The following is an 18,593-nucleotide window of genomic DNA, read 5'->3' as shown; positions in this document are numbered from 1 at the left end:
TTTATAAACTTCTATAAGTCATCTCAACCTCCTATGCTCCAGTGAAAAACGTCCTAGTCTACCCACTCTGCCTTTATAACTCAAACCCTCCAATCCAAGCAACATCCTGGTCAATATTTTCAGAACCATTCCCAAATTTTTAATATCCTTCCTATAGCAGGGCCTCCAGAACTGCATACAGTACTCCAAAAGCGGCCTCACCACCTTCCCAACTCTAATATGTAAAGATCTGAATCATGAAGGCAAGCACGTCAACCACCTCCTTAACCAACTTGTCTACATGTGATGCAAATTTCAAAGAATTATGCATCTGAACTGCTAGGTCTCTCTGATCAACAACACTATCTAGAGGAGAAAGTGAGGACTGCAGATGCTGGAGATCAGAGCTTAAAAATATGTTGCTGGAATAGCGCAGCAGGTCAGGCAGCATCCAAGGAGAAGGATGCTGCCTTTGATCCTTTGATGCTGCCTGACCTGCTGCGCTTTTCCAGCAACACATTTTTAAACACTATCTAGAGCCCTACCATTACAATACAATTGGAATAGAAAGAAGACAAAAATTAACAATATCACAAACCAAATAGGGGATAAAATTTCAAATCAGAGTGGTCTGCACTCTAAAGTACTCATGGAAATTAGAGAGGAGGTAGCTGAGTTTTCAAAAACACAGGTAATAGGAATAGTGCCAGTGTCCTTGCATCCAGCAAATGCTTCCCAAGAGTAAAAAGAACACTTGGGCTCTCAGTGTGAGTGCGTTTAACATCTTGGTTCTGAAAATGACTAGAATCTATTCTAAAGTAGTGATTGAAGATGGTTTAGAGCAATAAAAGTAAATGACACTCCAGATGAATTTTGAAAAGCTAAGGCACGTGGAACTACATTGCTGCCCCTTCACTGATGCTGCATCCAAATCTGGAACTTCCTGCCTAACACCACAACAGGTATCCCTACACCTCAAAGGCTGCAGCAGTTCAAGAAGGTGGGCACCACCATCTTGTTCAGGGCAATTAGGGATGGGCAATAAATTATGGCCCTGTCTTTGAAAACGATCCCATTTGTTTTTAATTCTTTGATACTTTAGACATAGAAGCAAGTTACTCAAGATCGACATTTGCAGATGATACCAAGCTATGAGACAAAAAGAGCTAAACATTGAACAGGAAAGCAAAAGAATACAAGAGGATATGAGAAGGTTCCCAGACCAAGAAGTTACATGGCGAATGAACTTTAACATAGATGTAATTTGGATAAGGAAAACAGAAACATCTCTTCAGTTTGAGAAAATAAGATTCCACATGGGCTGAATCAGTCGATTTCATTGGTGATTGAAGGACATTGTTCAGAAACTTTCAGAGGAAAACTGGACAAGAACATGGGAGAAGACGGAAAAACGAGACATGGAGAAAATTTTATTTGGGGGCAGAAGGAATTCAAGTTGGCTCCTGTGGAATATCATCCCCAGCACCGACTGGTTGGGCCGAATGGTCTACGTCCTCTGTTTGGATTCATTCTGTAGGGAACTTGCGGCCCTTGAACTGAATAAAGTCACTGCCGGAGTAAAACAAAATTGCCCAAGGTGTGCAAACCCCGCTGCGGGAGCAGGTGGGCACTATCCTGGAACATCTGGGAAGTGTGTTCCTACTTTTCCCATGATTTGGAGGTGCCGGTGTTGAACTGGGGTAGACAAAGTTAAAATCACACGCTCCCTTCCCTTCACTCTCGGAGTGTTGTAAATCTGATGAAGGAGCGGCGCTCCGAAAGCTAGTGTGCTTCCAATTAAACCTATTGGACTATAACCTGGTGTTGTGTGATTTTTAACTTTTCCCAGAAATTGCAGCATTATCTCTACAAAGCGCACCGACTACAGATGAGGTTTCAGTCCCTTCCCAGGTTGCGTTTTACACTTTCAGAATCGCAGGCAGAGCGAGGGCAGAAGGAGCATCGTGCCGACCACTGGTAGTGGGCACCTCAGTACGGATCACTCTCCCATTAACCCCCCAATCGGAGTTTCCTGTGATAACAACCGAACTCGCGTTTGAACTAAATCTTCCTCCCCCCCCCCCCCCGCGTCCTCAGGCAGCGTGTTCCAGCTCCTATGTCTACCTTTCTCAGACCGCACTTGCTGCTTTTAGCAATGGCTTGAAATCGGTTCTGCTCAGCTGAGTGTTAGTTGTGGGCCGGTATCCAGTTCAGTAACACAGCCTGACTCTCGGCGTTGTTGGGTCTGCACTCCAGTAGGGAACACAGCAGCGGCTGCTGGTATTTCTGTGATCCCGGCGCGGGAGTAAAGTTTCAGAAATGTTAGTGCACTCTAACATCGAATTACTATCCTCCCAGCACATACTTTAATGGTTGTGATATTGAGGAGATTTACAAAACTCCGAGAGTGAAGGGAAGGGAGCGTGCGATTTTCTTATTAATAATTTCTTAATTTTTAAAATAATTTCCTAAATTTTCTTGTTAATAATTTCAAGCAGCATTTTGTTTTCCGAGTGGCAGGCTGAGCAGTGTTGACGACCTTTCGGGTGGATCAGTAATTTCCTCACCTAGTGTGGGTGCACTGATCTCACGCTGACCTGAGGACTGCTTCCCCTGGCTCTCTCAGACTGAAATGGGGCGGGAAATTGAGATAAATCTGGCTCCTTCTCAACCAGTACCTTTAGAATTTTCTGTTCGTTTAACTCGATCTCAATAAAATATCAGCCACGAATTCCTCAGATATAAAGAGGAGGAAAACGCGGATATTCTGGTCTCCAGCAATTGTATTAATATTCATTCACGGGAAGAGGGCATTGCTGGCTGGGGCAGTGTTTTGTACTTACCCCTAATTGGCCAGAGGGCACTTGGGAAGTAACCACGTTGCTGTGGGTCTAGGGTCACTTGTGGGCCAGACCTGGTAAGAATGGCACTTTCCTCATGGAGATTATTGAGCCAGGGGTCTTTTCCCCCGACAATCGAAAGTGGTTTCGTGATCTTCATTAGATTCTTAATTCCAATTTTTTTATTGGATTCAAATTTCACCAAATGCTGGGAATCCGAGGGGATTGATCTGAATTCTGAGTCAATCAATTAATCCCTTCATTTGTTCAGTTGTGAATCTGAATCTTCACAGCCAAACGCTGGTTAGAATAAGATTCCATGTTAGGCTGGGAGACCACCAACTTCTTTTGACATTAATCATCCATAATGTAACCCTGAGCTGCCCGGAGACTGTGGATTAATTCCGCCGCTTCTTTATTTATTGAGCAGAAATCCCACTACACTTATAATGGTCCCTTACAAATTAGAATGGACGACTCTCCCCGGGCCCTTTCCCGAGGGAGGAACAGAACCAACAGCAGGGAGTGAGAGTGAGAGGGGAGGCAGAAAGGTGCAGAGAGATGACAGAAATCGAACCTGCTCGCTCAGTCAGGAAAGTTAGAAAGTGCTGGGTGACTGTTGAAAGGGACAGGTCAGTCATAGACAAGGGAGCCGTTGGCGGAAAGAACAAAGTTTGAGAGGGTTGGAAAGTGGCAGCGAGCAGGGAAGCGAGACAGACAGACAGAGAGAGAGAGAGAGAGAGAGAGAGACGGGAACTGGAGATTGGGTCTTTGGGACGGAGAGGAGACCCACAGAAGAGCGGCCGGGGAAGAGACGCAGAGCGAGCAACAGAAACAAGACAAAAAAAAACACAGACGGGAATATTGAGGAGTTGAAAGACATTTGGGCGCAGAGAGGGGATAACAACGCGCGCGCGAGAGAGAGAGGGAGGATAAAGGAACGAATGAAGCCGGAGGTTCTCAAAAATAGGGAAAAGATCAAATCAGAGGAGACAGCAGAATATTATCAGACATTTTCCTCATTGATAATTTTCCACATTGATGGGGCGACTGTTTTCAACATAGATGTAAAAATCTTTAGAAAAGCAAGTCTGTTTAATGCCACATTTTACTGGACCATGTCATAGTGGGAATATTGATTTCACATTAATGTAGGTTATTGGAAGAAGCCAGTCGTATTAAATGGGAACAGATGAGACATTTCGGTGAGTTTGACCTCACCTCTCCTAATTAAGATTTGGAGATGCCGATGTTGGACTGGGGTGGACAAAGTTAAAAATCACACTACACCAGGTTATAGTCCAACGGGTTTATTTGGAAGCACTAGCTTTCATAGCGACGCTCCTTCATCGGGTGATGATTAAACCTCCGTCTTGGTTACATCGAGACGAGCAAAAGCAACTGAGTTCCGACAGTGAACCACTTGCATTGGATGAAAACAAAAACTAATGATGTGGCTGCGAGTCGTGAGCTCAGAGCCCGCTTTAAGCAGTGCCTTTAGAGGCATGACAGTGACCGATCGTAATCGCATCACTAAAGTTAACCTTAAAGGATTATTACAATGGAACTGGTAAATCCACCCCCCTCCCCGTTACATTTACCTTCGAGGGATTCAACATCTGGAAGACCATTTTCAATTTGCATTCGTTCAGCGGCAGAGAGAGAAGAGAAACGGGCTTACTACTGACAAGCAGAAATGATTGTTTTTATCTCACTTAAAAAAAGCCAGCGGTGGAAACGTTAGGTGAATAAAAAGACAGCGGTCGAACCCCCCTTCTCAAGACCAATCATCACGCGGAGATTCCACACAGCAAATTGGTGGAGAGATTTGTGTCCCTTACTTTGCACGGGGCAAGTCTTTCGTGAGTTTTCGCCAGTGCAAAGGAGTAGTTTTCAGCTTCAGAGACAGAAATGGCTGGGAAAGCTCAGCAGGTCTGGCAGCGTCTGTGGGAGAGAAATCAAGAGTTTTAAGTTTTCTTCAGTGGGTTACCGATGGGAGAAGCGAGCTGACTCTGAATGAAGTGGGGGGGTTGAACAGGAGCCAGCTCTTTGCTGCCCTCTGTCAGTGTCCCCTACAGCCGCACACACACACAGACAGACACACACAGCCCCGTGACGTTGGGACCATCCCGAGGAGGCGAGGTTTAATGTGATTGAAAAGTGATCTTCAAGCCTCATCATCCAACTGCTTTGAAGAGATTTCCCTCAGTGGTCAGCGCGGGCGATATTCCGGACCGCTCTTGAACAGCAAGATTTCTTCATCTGGGCTTGCACTGAGAAAAACAAGCAAAAAAAGTTGCAACTGGAAGTCAATGGGAGGAAGAGGATGCATGAGAGAGAGAGAGAGAGAGGGAGAGAAGGGGGGGAATGAAGGTCCAGTGAGGAATGAGTGAGAGCATCCCCTGAGCGGGCGTGCGGGGACGAGGGAAGAAGTTGCCCAAACCTTCCCGCTCCCCTCCCTCCCTCCCTCTCCAATGGAGAGCCCCGCTGCTCCACCATGACTTGGGCAGAGTGGGCGAACCGCAGCGTGGACGGGAACGGCTCGGGGGCGGCCGGCAACAGGTCGGGCGCGGACGGCTCGGCGTCCCAGAGGCAGGCGGTGGCGCTGGGGGTGGCGCTGGGCGCCCTGATCGCCTTCGCCATCGCCGGCAACATCCTGGTGATCCTGTCGGTGGCGTGCAACCGGCACCTGCAGACGGTCACCAACTACTTCGTGGTGAACCTGGCGGTGGCCGACCTGCTGCTGAGCGCCACCATCCTGCCCTTCTCGGCCAGCCTCGAGGTGTTCGGCTACTGGGCTTTCGGGCGGCCCTTCTGCGATGTCTGGGCGGCGGTGGATGTGCTCTGCTGCACCGCGTCCATCATGAGTCTGTGCACCATCTCCATCGACCGGTACATCGGCGTACGCTACTCCCTGCGTTACCCTGCCATCATGACCGAGCGCAAGGCGCTCTGGATCCTGCTGCTCCTGTGGCTGTCCTCCCTGGTCATCTCGGTGGGACCCCTCCTGGGCTGGAAGGAGCCCGCTCCCGCCGACGACACCGTCTGCAGCATCACCGAGGAGCCGGGCTACGCCCTCTTCTCCTCCCTGTTCTCCTTCTACCTGCCCCTCACCGTCATCCTGGCCATGTACTGCCGCATCTACGTGGTGGCCCGCAGGACCACCCGCAGCCTGGAGGCCGGGGTCAAGAGGGAGCGGGGGGGCAACCGCACCGAGCTGGTGCTCAGGATCCACTGCCGGAGTGCGGCCGGCTCGGCGGAGGAGGCCGGCTCCTCCCTCAGGACCAGGGGCCAGGCTCTGCCGCCGCCGCCGCCCCTCCGCAGCTCCCTCTCCATGCGCCTCCTCAAGTTCTCCCGGGAGAAGAAGGCGGCCAAGACGGTGGGCATCGTGGTGGGAGTGTTCGTCCTCTGCTGGCTCCCCTTCTTCACCATCTTACCGCTCGGTAGGTACAGCCCAGCACAGCGTCTGCGGCGCTACTGCAGGGAAACTTGTGCGGAGTTTGGGACAGGGTTAACTTGGGTCAAACAGGGCTCTTCCACTCTATCTCGGTCTATGTGTGTGTGTGTGTGTGTGTGTGTCCCACCTCCGCTCCATGTTAAACTTGACCGTCAGGACATAAGGAAGTCCAAATGCAGTGGATCTCTGGTTCTGCGTTGCAACTTTCCCTGAATCTAAAACCTTTGAGTTATAGAGAGTCATCGAGCTGTACAAAGTTAAAAATCACACAACACCAGGTTACAGCCCCAACAGGTTTGATTGGAAGCACACTAGCTTTCAGAGCGACGCTCCTTCATCGGCGAGTGCTTCCAATTAAACCTGTTGGACTATAACCTGGTGTTGTGGGATTTTTAACTTTGTACACCCCAGTCCAACACCGGCATCTCCAAATCAAATAGATCCCATAGCACGGAAACAGACCCTTCGGTCCAACCCGTCCATGCCAACCAGATATCCCAACCTAATCTAGTCCCATCTGCCAGCCCCTGTCCCTCCAAACCCTTCCTATTCATATACCCATCCTCCTATTGAGATCAAATGTCCACAATGTTTTTTTATTAACCAATGAGAGATTCACTGTGTGACTCGAACTCGGGTCCTCTGGTCCAATGCTGCCGCTGTGCCCCGTCAGTCCTTAGTAATTCAGGAATCACCGGTTAACACCCCCTCCCTCACTAACTCTGAGAGAAAGAGGATTCGGGATTTGAAGATATTTGTTTTTAATATCCAGACCACGCGTCAGAACTCACACTCAAAGGGACGCACGCCGTCTTTCCAAACCTCCAAGCCTCCCGTCGGGGCACACTCTTCACTTGAAAGGCTTCCTAGTTACTCAGGTAACTCGCCGTCTTTCCATCCGAGAGCCTTGTGGCTCACTCAGTTCAGTCACGCTGTATGAGTTTTACTATCCCACTGCGGGTAAAAAAAAGTTTATTTATGTCCTGTTAGGTTTCAACTCATGATCGCCACTCGAAGGAAGGACGGGACAAGTTTCAATGCGGGCAGTAAAGGCGGCTCAGAATTGAAATGCTCCTCAATGTTTTTGTCAAAAAGTGATGTTCCCATCATTGCTCCTGACCCGTTTTAGCAGACCCGCCCAAAATCTCACGGCCCAGATTAAATTCAGACGAGCAGAGTGCAGTGAGAATACAGGTTTCCTGATCTGTGGGAATGAAACTCTGGGGTAGAAATTAGGCGCCACTCTTCTGGTCGGAATGTAAGGGTGAGACTTCACACCGAAAGATACTGTTGTGTTTTTTTTTTGGTAGCTCATGGGATGTGGGCATCGCTGGCTGGGCCCATCTCTAGTTGCTCCAGAAGGTGGTGGCGAGTTCCCTTCTTGAACCACTGCAGTCATGTGCTCTAGGTTGACCAATAAAGCCGTTAGGGACGGAATTTCAGGATTTCGACCCAGCAACAGTGAAGGGACAGCTACATATTTCAAAATCAGGAAGGGAACTTGCTGGCGGTGGTGTTCCCATTTATCTGCTGCCCTTGTTCTTCTAGATGGAAGTGGTCATGGGTTTGGAAAGTGCTGCCTGAGGATCTTTGGTGAATTTCTGCAGTGCATCTTATGGACAGTACACACTGCTGCTACTAAGCATTGGTGGTGGAGGGAATGGATGCTTGTGGATGTGGTGCCAATCAAGTGGGCTGCCTTGGCCTGGATGGTGTTGAGCTTCTTGAGTGTTGTTGGAGCTGGACTCATCCAGGCAAATGGGGAGTATTCCATCACATTCCTGACCTTTGTCTTGTCAATAGTGGACAGGCTTTGAGGAGTTACTCGCTGTAGTGTTACTAGCAGCTGACCTGCTTTTGTAGCCAGTGTGTTGCTGGAGTGAGTCCAGTTGAGTTTCTGGTCAGTGGTAACCCCATGAATGTTGATAATAGGGGATTCATTGATGGTAACAACATTGAATGTCAAGGGGCAGTGATTACATTGTCTCTTAATTTATATGGTCATTGCCTGGTATTTATGTGGTGTGAATGTCACTTGCCACTTGTCAGCCCAAACCTAGATCTTGTTGCATTTGAACATTGACAGCTTCAGTGTCTGAGGAGTTGCACATGGTGCTGAAAATTGTGCAATCGTTGGCAAATGTCCCCTGACGTTATGATGAGGGAAGGTCATTGAAGCAACTCAAGATGGTTGGACCTAGGACACTACCCTGAGGAACTCCAGTAGAGAAATCCTGAAGCTGGGCAAACTGACCTCCAGCAACCATAACCATCTTCCTTTGTGCCAGGTCTGACTCCAAGGAGTGGACAGTTTGCTCTTTAATGACCATTGATTACAGTTTTGTTGGGTATGAACCCTTAGCGCATTGAAAGGAACATAAAAATAGGACGAGCTCATTCAGAGTGCCCTTCATAGTTGATTTGTCTGTGAATTCCATTTTCCCACATTTGTATAGTAATCCTTAATACCGCTGCTTCCCTTAATAGGTTCCTATTAAACTCGTCTGTTATTTTAACAGAGGCATTTACCCATTTAATTTTAAAAATGTTGAAATCAAGTCACGGTAGTAGAAATTTCTGTTTTCCTAATGAACAGTTTATGCCTTTGTGTTATATTTGGAAAGGAACATCGGTAAAATTTAGGTCTGCTGCACCTTCAGAGAAATTTAGATAGATTGTATGTTCTTAACTGTCCTGTAACTGATTATGTTGTTGATATCCCTAATTTGCTATTTAGTGTACTTTTGTCTCAGGTGTACAAATAATTGATTGGTATTACAATTACAATATACTGTTTCATTTCCTGAAACTAATTGCATTTATATTATGTCTACAACACAGAAACTAATCAGTCTACACTTGCATTTAATCTTCAGTGCAGCATGGTACTGCCTCATGAGCTTTCTTATCTTCCTTTAAATGTGGCATTATTTACATCAATAATACCATCATCATGTTCCACTTTCTTATCATTCTTTGGTTAAAGAATTTTCTCTTTAATTTATTGTTGGATTAATTACTGAAAACTTGCACTTTCTCACAACAAGAAATATTTTCTCTTCAGTGACACTATCAAACTGTTTTAGCATCTTAAAAATGTCGAGGAGTTTGCTTTATAAAATAAAATATCCTTTCAGTTTTGATGTAATTTCAAGAATCTCTTTTGTATCTTCTCTGATGTCTTTCTAATAACAGTCAGATTAGAACTGCAAACTTCCGAATTTCATTAAACTTTGATTCAAATTCAATATGATTCCCAAGGGCCTTTCAATTCTATCTATCTACAGATGAATGCTTTTTTATGATTACATCAACCAATATAGTTACTTTTAATAGTTTGAGAAGTTCAGTGGTTTTAGTGATGCATAAGATCTGTGCTGATTTTGTCTGATCTTCCACTGCGGCATGGTGGCTCAGTGGTTAGCACTGCTGCCTCACAGCACCCGGGTCCCAGGTTTGATTCTAGCCTTGGGCGACTGTCTGTGTGGAGTTTGCACATTCTCACCATGGGTTTCCTCCCACCATCCAAAGATGTGCAGGTCAGCTGAATTGGCCACGCTAAAGTGCCCATTGTGTTAGGTGCATCAGTCAGAGAGAAATGGGTCTGGGTGGGTTACTCTTCGGAGGGTCGGTGCAGACTTGTTCAGCCGAAGAGCCTGTTGTTGTGGTTCTGTTCACCGAGCTGGGAATTTGTGTTGCAGACGTTTTGTCCCCTGTCTAGGTGACATCCTCAATGCTTGGGAGCCTCCTGTGAGGCGCTTCTGTGATCTTTCCTCTGACATTTGTAGTGGTTTGAATCTGCCACTTCCGGTTGTCAGTTCCAGCTGTCCGTTGCAGTGGTCGGTATGTTGGGTCCAGCTCGATGTTCTTATCAATTGAATCTGTGAATGAGTGCCATGCCTCTAGGAATTCCCTGGCTGTTCTCTGTTTGGCTTGTCCTATAATAGTAGTGTTGTCCCAGTCAAACTCATGTTGCTTGTCATCTGCGTGTGTGGCTACTAAGGATAGCTGGTCGTGTCGTTTCATGGCTAGTTGGTGTTCATCGATACGGATCGTTAGCTGTCTTTCTGTTTGTCCTATGTAGGGCCTGTTTCCATACTATAGGGAATCTAATCATTTCAGACTCCTGATTATCAAAGGAGTAGGTGTCCTCCTTATTTTTACAACCAAATAACCAGCCTGACACCTATGTCTATTTCTATATTCATTTCACAATATTACCTTTGGTCTTAGTTTGTTATATCGTTCATGTATTTCTCAAGAGCAATTAAGGATGGGCAATAATGCTGGTCTACCCAGAGACACCCACAGTCTCATGAAGAAAGAAATAGAAAATTGGTCACTTTTATCCTTTTTATGTGTAACATATTGTGTCACTTCAAAGATGGAAGTTGTTCATCCAATTCCCACACTCAAATCATTAATGACAATTGCAAGCAACAGTAGCCCCAGTAATTTTTGGAACACATTTTGCCCACCTGATCCCTTATCTCTGTGACTTGATTTGTTACCAGCTTGCTATCCATTTTCTCCCCAACTTAGTCTACATTTTGCATTATTGAATACTTCTTGAAAATCCAAATTTGTTACGTGGACCACGTTACTTTTGTCTATACTTCCCGTTATTTTTTGAAGAATTCAGTAGTTTGGTTAAGAAAACTTCCCCTTTTAAAAGCTATCATGCTTAATCTTTCTTTTATTTCTCGAGTGAAGATTTTAATTGCTTTCGAAACAAACACAATCAGAGTAATGGTTGGATGAACACAAAACTTGCTTTTAACTGGGTTACAGGCATATGTTACCCTTTGTCACCAAGTTTTCATTTTCTACATTTCAAAGATACTGTAGTTCAAACAGACTCCACCGACTGTAAAACACTCCAGGATGTCCTCCTCTCTGAAAAGATGTTTTAATGCAGATTTTTCTTTTCATCAAATTTTTATTTTAGGGTTCTTATTTCTGAGTACAACATGAATCGCTGGTATCATGCAAGACTAACTGGAACGCGATAGAAACCAGCAGGAGAGGATGACACGTAGACTAGTAATAATATTTTTCTCTGTGATCTAAACTTATAATTTGAATACTAAGCTTCAGTCTTATCATTTTTGACAGCATTAATGACTTAAATTTGAATTAAAAACAGATCAACAAATCTCTCATTTGGAAGCAAACAAAAGTTACTTGTCATTTGATTCACCTGAATTTGAATCAAATTAAGCATGGACTGAAATAATGCACTTTAGAGTTAGCTAATTTTATTAATTCAATTTCAGGCAAGACCTACCTATGTTGCATTTAAGCATTATATTTAAAATAACATTTGGATATCGAAGGGCTGATCCCAAGTGTGCTATCTCAGAGTGTGGAAGTCCCTGTAACAGTACAAAGTTTGCAATCTTAACAACTGGTGAGTAAATGGAAAGATCATAAAGAATTCTTCCAAATGCTTTTATGGAAGACAGACAGAGAAAGAGGCAATTCAGCTCACCATGCCAGCCGCAGCTCTTTGAAAGAGTCAGCCAATTAGTCTAAGTCCATGAGTTCTTTATAGCCCTTCATTTGTTTTTTCTTTCTAAGGATTCATCCAATTCTCTTTTAAAAAATTAAGATTAAATCTATTAACACCATAAGGCAGTGCATTCCAGAATTAACATAGTCACATGGAACAGTTCGGCACAGCACAGGCCCTTTGGCCCTCAATGTTGTGCTGACCTTTTATCCTACTCTAAGATCAAACTAACCTACATACCCTTCATTTTATTATCATTCATGTGCCTATCCAAGAGTTGCTGAAATGACCCTAATGTATCTGATTCTACTACCACTACTGGCAGTGCATTGCATGTACCCACCACTCTCTGTATCAACAATTCACTATGAATCAAAACTCTCTTTCAAAATATAAATTTAAGCAAGTTAAGACTTTCCGATGATCTATAGAAGATACTGGAACTGGTCAATTACAACAAATATAAAATGATATAGCAAATTATTTTCAGGACTTTTACATTGGGAACAAACAAAGATTTGACTGAGACACTCCTTAAACTCAACCTCTCCAGTATCATCGTGAATCTAGGAGGCATGATCAATAAGTTCTCAGATGGCATTGGTGGCATGATGAATAGTGATGAGGAAGGTCTTCGACTACAGGGTTGGGTTGGTCAAGTGGGCTGAATAGTGGTAAATAGAAGTTCATCCTGTAAAGTATGAGATGATGCATTTGGAAGACTAACAAGAGGGTACTTGATGAATGGTAGTACAGTAGTAAGTACATAGGATAAGAGGGACTTAGTGTGCCTGAAGCAGCAGGATGAGTAGACATGGTTGTTAAGAAGGCACAGAGAACAATACAGCACAGGAATAGGCCCTTCAGCCCTTCCTGTTCATGTGTTTGCCCACGTGCTTCTTGAATGCTGCTATTGTGTCTGCCTCCACCACTCCTGTGTCAGCCCGTTCCAGGCACTCACCACCCTTTGTGGAAAGAAATGGCCTTGCAAAAATAAACCTAAACCCCTCTCCTGCACCTTGAACCTGTAACCACCAGTAATTGATCCCTCCACCCTGGGAAAAAGCCTCATCCTTTCCATTCTATACATGTCATTCACAATCTTATAAACTTCTACCAGGTCACTCCTCAACCTCCTGTGTTCCAGTGAAAACAAACCCAGTCTATCCAACCTTTCTTCATTGCTGAAACCCTCCATACCAGGCAAAATACTACTAAACCTTTTCTGTATCCTCTCCAAAGCATCCACATCCTTCTGGTAATGTGGTGACCAGAACTGTACATAATATTCCAAGTATGCCCTAGCTAAAGTTCCATAAAGCTGCAGCATAACATGTCTATCCTTGTACTCAATGTCTCTTCCAATGAAATGCCATAGGCCTTTTTTACTACCTCATCTACCTGCACTGTCACCTTCAGTGATCTGTGGATCTGCACAACCAGATCCCTGTGCAAATCAATACTCCGAGGGTTCTGCCATTCTCTGTATAATTTTCACCTGTACTTGACCTTCCAAAATGCATCAACTCACATTTGTCCGGATTAATCTCCATTTGCCATTTTGCCGTCCATGCCTTCAACTGATCTATATCCTGCCATATCCTCTGACAATCCTCCTCACTATTCGCAACTCCACCAATCTTTGCATTATCTACAAACTTACTAATTAGACCAGCTGTGTTTTCCTCCAAATCATTTATGAAGACCACAAACAGCAGAGATCCCAGCACTGATCCCTGTGGAACACCACTAGTCACAACCCTCCATTCACACAACCTTCCACAGCTACCCTCTGTGTCCTATGACTAAGCCAGTTCTGTACCCAGCTTTCCAGCTCACCCCTGATACCATGTGACTGCACCTTTTGTGCCAGTCTGCCATGAGGGACCTTGTCAAAGGCTTTACTGAAACACAAGGGATATTTGTTTTTATTCATTAGAACGTTGGTTACAAGAGCAAGGAGGACATGACGTAGCTGTATGTAACATTAATTTGGCCACAGCTGAAGTGCTATGTGCAGTTTCTGATCACCACACTTAGAGAGGGTAGAAAAGAGATTCATCAGGATGTTGCGTGTGTTGGAGCAATTCAGTTATAAAGAGATTAGACAGGCTAGAGTTGTTTTCCTTAGAGCAGGGAAGGCTGAAGGCAGAGTCTGACTGAGATGTACAAAGTACTGAGAGGCATAGTCAGGGTAATAGGGGGAAACTTGTTCCCTTAGTGGATGAGTTGATAACAAGGGGACATGGTTTTAAGGTAATGTGCAGGAGCTTTGGCGGGAATTTTTGAGTCATGTCATTTTAGCCAAGAGGTTGGTGGGTACCTGGAATTCACTGCCTAAAAGGTGATACAGGTGGGAAATCTTAACAGATTTAAGAACTATTTCGATGAACATTGAAACATCATAGCATATGGCTCGCTAGCTTCAAACCCAGTGTTGGAAATGGGATTGGAATGGATGATGTTTGATGACCAGCAGTGGTCATGGTGGGCTGAATTGGCTTTTTCCCCACTGTAAAAACTCTATTAAACTCTAACTCCAACTGTCCTCGTCTCACCTTTTAATAGCTCAGTGTCAAATTTTGTTTGGTAGTACTTTTGGAAAACATGTTGGGCTGTTTAATGCATCAGTTCCATAATGTAAGCTGTTGTTGTTGATTATCTTGAATTGAGAGAATTATAAACACCACATTAATTCTAAAGATTCAGCAATCAACAAGCACATTTTTAAAAATGAAAATCCAACTCTAGCAAATTCAAGCCAAGTACTTTGCCGCACCATCAAAGCTGTAGACATCAGGATGTAAAAAGCAAGTGTCTTTAGTGTATAATGGGCTTGTACAATTAAGATTTTTAGCAGATGTTGCAGTTAACAGTCATAGATAAGGATGAGTTCAAGACTGTCTGTAATCCCAACTTACAACAACTGTTAAACATCAGCAAACATCTTTGAAACTCACAGGGCAGAAACTGCCTTTGATTCATTTGGTTATCAAATCCCACAAATCTGTTTATTACTTTGGTAGAATGATATCTGGAGAGGAACTTCGCCTCTCAGATTAACAAGCAAACTGTGCTTGTAGGTATAGTGCTCGTTCTTTTCTGAAAACACCCTAAAACTATGTTGAAGTGTAGTTTTACAAAGTTCCAAGTATTCACACAAGTTTACAAAGAAAACAAAAGTCACATTTATATAGTGCCTTTCACGATGAAGGGCACCTGAAAGTACAGGCAGTTGAACCCTTCTGAAATGTAGTCATGTTGTCATTCAAAAGTAGTTTGTGCACAGTAAACTCCAAAACGGAAATGTGATAAAGATTCTGAATTATAATGTTGAATGTGGAATAATTAGTGTCCTAGAAACTGGATGAATAGTTCCATGGGATTTTTTTTCATCTATGTAAGAGGGCAAAAAGGGTATTGGTTTAAAGTCCCATCCAAAAGACAGCAGCTTTGATAATGCAATATGGTCTCACTACTGTCCAGTCAGTCTGAATCCTGAACCCACAACGCTCTGATGGAGAGGGGTGAATCCGACAAACAGTACTGTGGCTGATATCTAAGGCAGAGCTAGTGCAAAGTGAAAGGCAGCACTCTGTGGACATCATTGCAAATTAAAGATATAGCAGGAGATTTTCTCACATGGAGTCATACCATCTTGTAGCACCTTGATTGGCCATTTGGCCATCACATGCTATATTAGAATAATCCACAACTAATCAGATTGCCCTGCTCTCTGTGTAGCTCCGTATCTTCCACGGTCTGAAACCATCATTAACATTTTCAAAAAAAGGTTTAAAAGCACTTCAAGCTACAATAAAGTCTAAAACCACTGTAGTGTAAGAGACACTGTACAAGTAAACAGACAAAATGACAAATGTCAAACATAATTACAGTGCCTGTGCTAAGCTCCCTCTGCATGCCTTTTAGTGAGGTGAAATGTGTGTATATTCCTAAACTTTACCTGATGTTGGGATTTCCAACACGTTTAGTTTATGTTTGATCGTATATTACATGTACATGAACAGTTTAGTCATTGGTGATAAAACTGGTTTCATAATGGTTTGGATGACAGTATCTTGCTCCAGGCTTGCATAAAATGTAGTTAAATAAAAGTCTGCCACTGACAACAGAAAAAGCTTTTCAGTTGGGAGAGTGCACCTTAACATTATGTGTCAAAGATTTTTAGGATTTTGATCCCTTGATACCTTGTATGTTCAGTTCTCAATATCGTTCATATGATGAAATAAATGACAATGTAAAGTCTCACTAGATCCACAGTGTGGGTGAGTTGGTGGGGAATGGAGACCATCATCCCTCTCATTCTCCCCAGACCACCATTGATTAAGTGACCATGAGGAAAAGGTGAAGTGAAAAACTGAGGGTCACCTAGTTACCCAATTGAGAAGGTGTAGGAAGTGATAGAAAGAGAAATGAAAAATTAAGAAACAAAAGGAAAAGAAAGAATTCAAATCGAATGTCTTAGCCTTCAAGACCACCTCTCAAGCCTGTGACCTCAACTATCTAGGAGGATGAGGGCAGCAGATGCATGGGAACACCATAACCTGCAAGTTATACACACCCAAACATTTTAAATGTGTTCCTGTAATATGAACAAACAGACACGCTGATCAGCCAACTGCAATCAGATGGCTTAGTGGGACCATTTCAGAGGACAGTTCAGAGCCAAACATTGCTATGGGTCTGGAGTTACTGTTGATCAGACTAGATAAGGAAGACAGTATGCCTTCCCTGAAAAGCATCAGTAAACCAGTTTTCTTTAACTGTTTTTTAACCAGTGGATTCATGATAATTATTAATGAGACTAACATTTATCCCAGATTAATTAATCACAAATTGCATGTTTGAAATCCAGGGATTTTTGCAATAGTGTGCTCATCTAGTTCCCATGCTGCTGTGAAAACCTAGATACTGGACATCTTGGAAAGTTGACGATTAATAATTTGACTTCTTTGCAACTAAGTATATTGCACAAGACGGAAATGCAAAATCATCAGAAGTGTAGGAGTATACAGACATTTCAACTCAACCAACAAGTATGCAGAGGATCTTAGCACTGACACTTAAATTATGTTTATCATATATCAAGGACCATAATTTTGTCCATTCAGTTCTATAGTGCCTACTCCACTGAATTAGTTTGAGAGCTTGTTATAGATTGGAGTGCTTAGCTAAAGGGATTAACTGAGGCAGAGGCCTCTATACCTTGCTCTGCAAGTGTTGTTAATAACTTCAACAGTGAAAGATACATTTTACATGTTTGTGCATGAAAATAGAGAATGGAAAACAATTGACATAACTTTGCCAGCAATAAACATTGAACAAGAAAGGAATTCAAGATTAGTATGTCCCAGATCCAGGCTTTCACAGGAGTGGAAGAATGAGATCAGCACGCTCTTTCAAGAATGCTTGAATTTCAAACATGAAACCTGTGGTTAATAAATCTGAGTGAAAATGTTCAAATCATGAAACCATTAAGATTATTGGTAAAATAAAATGTTAACAACTGGTTTACTGATGCTTTTTTGGGAAGGCAAGCTGTCTTCCTTACCTGGTCTGATCTACAGTGATTCCAGCCCTACAACAATATGTTTGCTCTGAACTGCCTCCGAAGTGGTCCCACCTGCCGTCTGATTGCGGTTGGCTGACCAGCTTGTCACCCAACCAAATGAACAAATGAAAAATGTTTGGATGTGTGTAACTTGTCGTTTATGGTGTTTCCATGCATCTGCTGCCCTTGTTGCAGGTTTGGGAGTGGTCTTGAAGACTTATGACATTCAATTTGAATTGATGATGCTGGACTTAGAACATCCAATCCATAATTGAATTTAAACCCCTACTGCCAAACCGGATTTTTTTTTCATTTATTGCCTGTCTCCCTAATTGCCCTTGGGAAAATGGTGGTGAGCTGCTTTGCTGAACTGCCGCAGTCCATGTGAGGGTAGACCCTCACTGCTATTAGAGAGGGAATTCCAGGATTTTGACCCAATAACACAAAAGGAATAGCAAAATATTTCCGAGTCAGGATGGTGAATAGTTTGGAGGTAATCTTACAGGTGTTCCCTTTGCTCATGTTCTTCTGGAAGGAAGTGGTTGTGTGTGTTTGGAAGTTGCTGCCTAATTTGATGAAATTCTGCAATGTGTTTATAGGTGGTGCACTTGAGCATCAGTGGTGGAGGGAGTGGATGTTTGTGGATGTGGTACCAATCAAGTGGGCTGCTTTGTCCTGAATAGAGTAAAATGTCTTGGGTATTGTTGGAGCTGCACCCATCCAGGGGAATAAAGAGTGTGCCATCAGACTTGTGTACATCCTTATTATCAGAATGAATATTGAATGAAAATCTTTAAAAGAACATTTAGACAATTACAGTTGTATTTATATAACAAATTGTGTGAAACATTTTGAAGTTTCTCATTTGTTACTTTTCAAATTCAGGAAATGTGACCCCTTTCTACAGTAATAAGTGTGCAGCTCAGAGTATTAATTCTTCAGATGATTGCAAGGTCAAAATTTGTGACATGCCCCACAATGTGAGTGCATTTTGTTCAATTATTATTATTTTGTGCAACCATGTAATAAGATAATATAAACAACATGTGCAGCTCAATGGCTGCTTGCCAAAAATTGGCATAGATTGCAGTTGAGTGTACTAGTGTTTCTGTTGTGTTGGCAGTTATTAATGTGCAAAATTGTTTACATTGGGTTTCAGGCATTGACATTGCTACAAAATGGAAATGCCTGAAAAACAGAGTAAGGTGCTGCAACATAGAAGTGTGTTTATGT

At 43.4% G+C, this 18,593-nt stretch overlaps 1 protein-coding gene and 1 long non-coding RNA gene across 4 annotated transcripts in view; one reads left to right on the top strand and one right to left on the bottom strand.

Moving 5' to 3' along the window:
- Positions 1 to 4,113: 4,113 nt before the first annotated feature.
- LOC140481145 (uncharacterized) lies at positions 4,114 to 6,103 on the bottom strand. Of its 2 annotated transcripts, none has more exons than XR_011961475.1 (2): positions 5,743 to 6,103; positions 4,114 to 5,092 (listed from the first exon to the last, which is right to left on the bottom strand). It is a non-coding gene; the product is annotated as an uncharacterized lncRNA (long non-coding RNA). The 2 variants fall into 2 exon arrangements; XR_011961474.1 differs by lacking the exon at positions 5,743 to 6,103 and adding an exon at positions 5,557 to 5,672.
- The window catches only part of adra1d (adrenoceptor alpha 1D), a 62,608-nt gene continuing 48,910 nt past the window's right edge, over positions 4,896 to 18,593 (top strand). The window contains exon 1 of one of the 2 annotated variants that reach the window (XM_072576874.1): positions 4,896 to 6,262. In XM_072576874.1, coding sequence (XP_072432975.1) covers positions 5,317 to 6,262 — 946 coding nt within the window. In that variant the 5' untranslated portion in view covers positions 4,896 to 5,316. The remainder of the gene's footprint in view (positions 6,263 to 18,593) is intronic. The other variant, XM_072576884.1, reaches the window with a different exon arrangement.

Source organism: Chiloscyllium punctatum, chromosome 1 (assembly GCF_047496795.1).
Source record: "Chiloscyllium punctatum isolate Juve2018m chromosome 1, sChiPun1.3, whole genome shotgun sequence".
NCBI lineage: Eukaryota > Metazoa > Chordata > Chondrichthyes > Orectolobiformes > Hemiscylliidae > Chiloscyllium > Chiloscyllium punctatum.
This window is presented reverse-complemented; position numbering and strand designations above follow the sequence as displayed.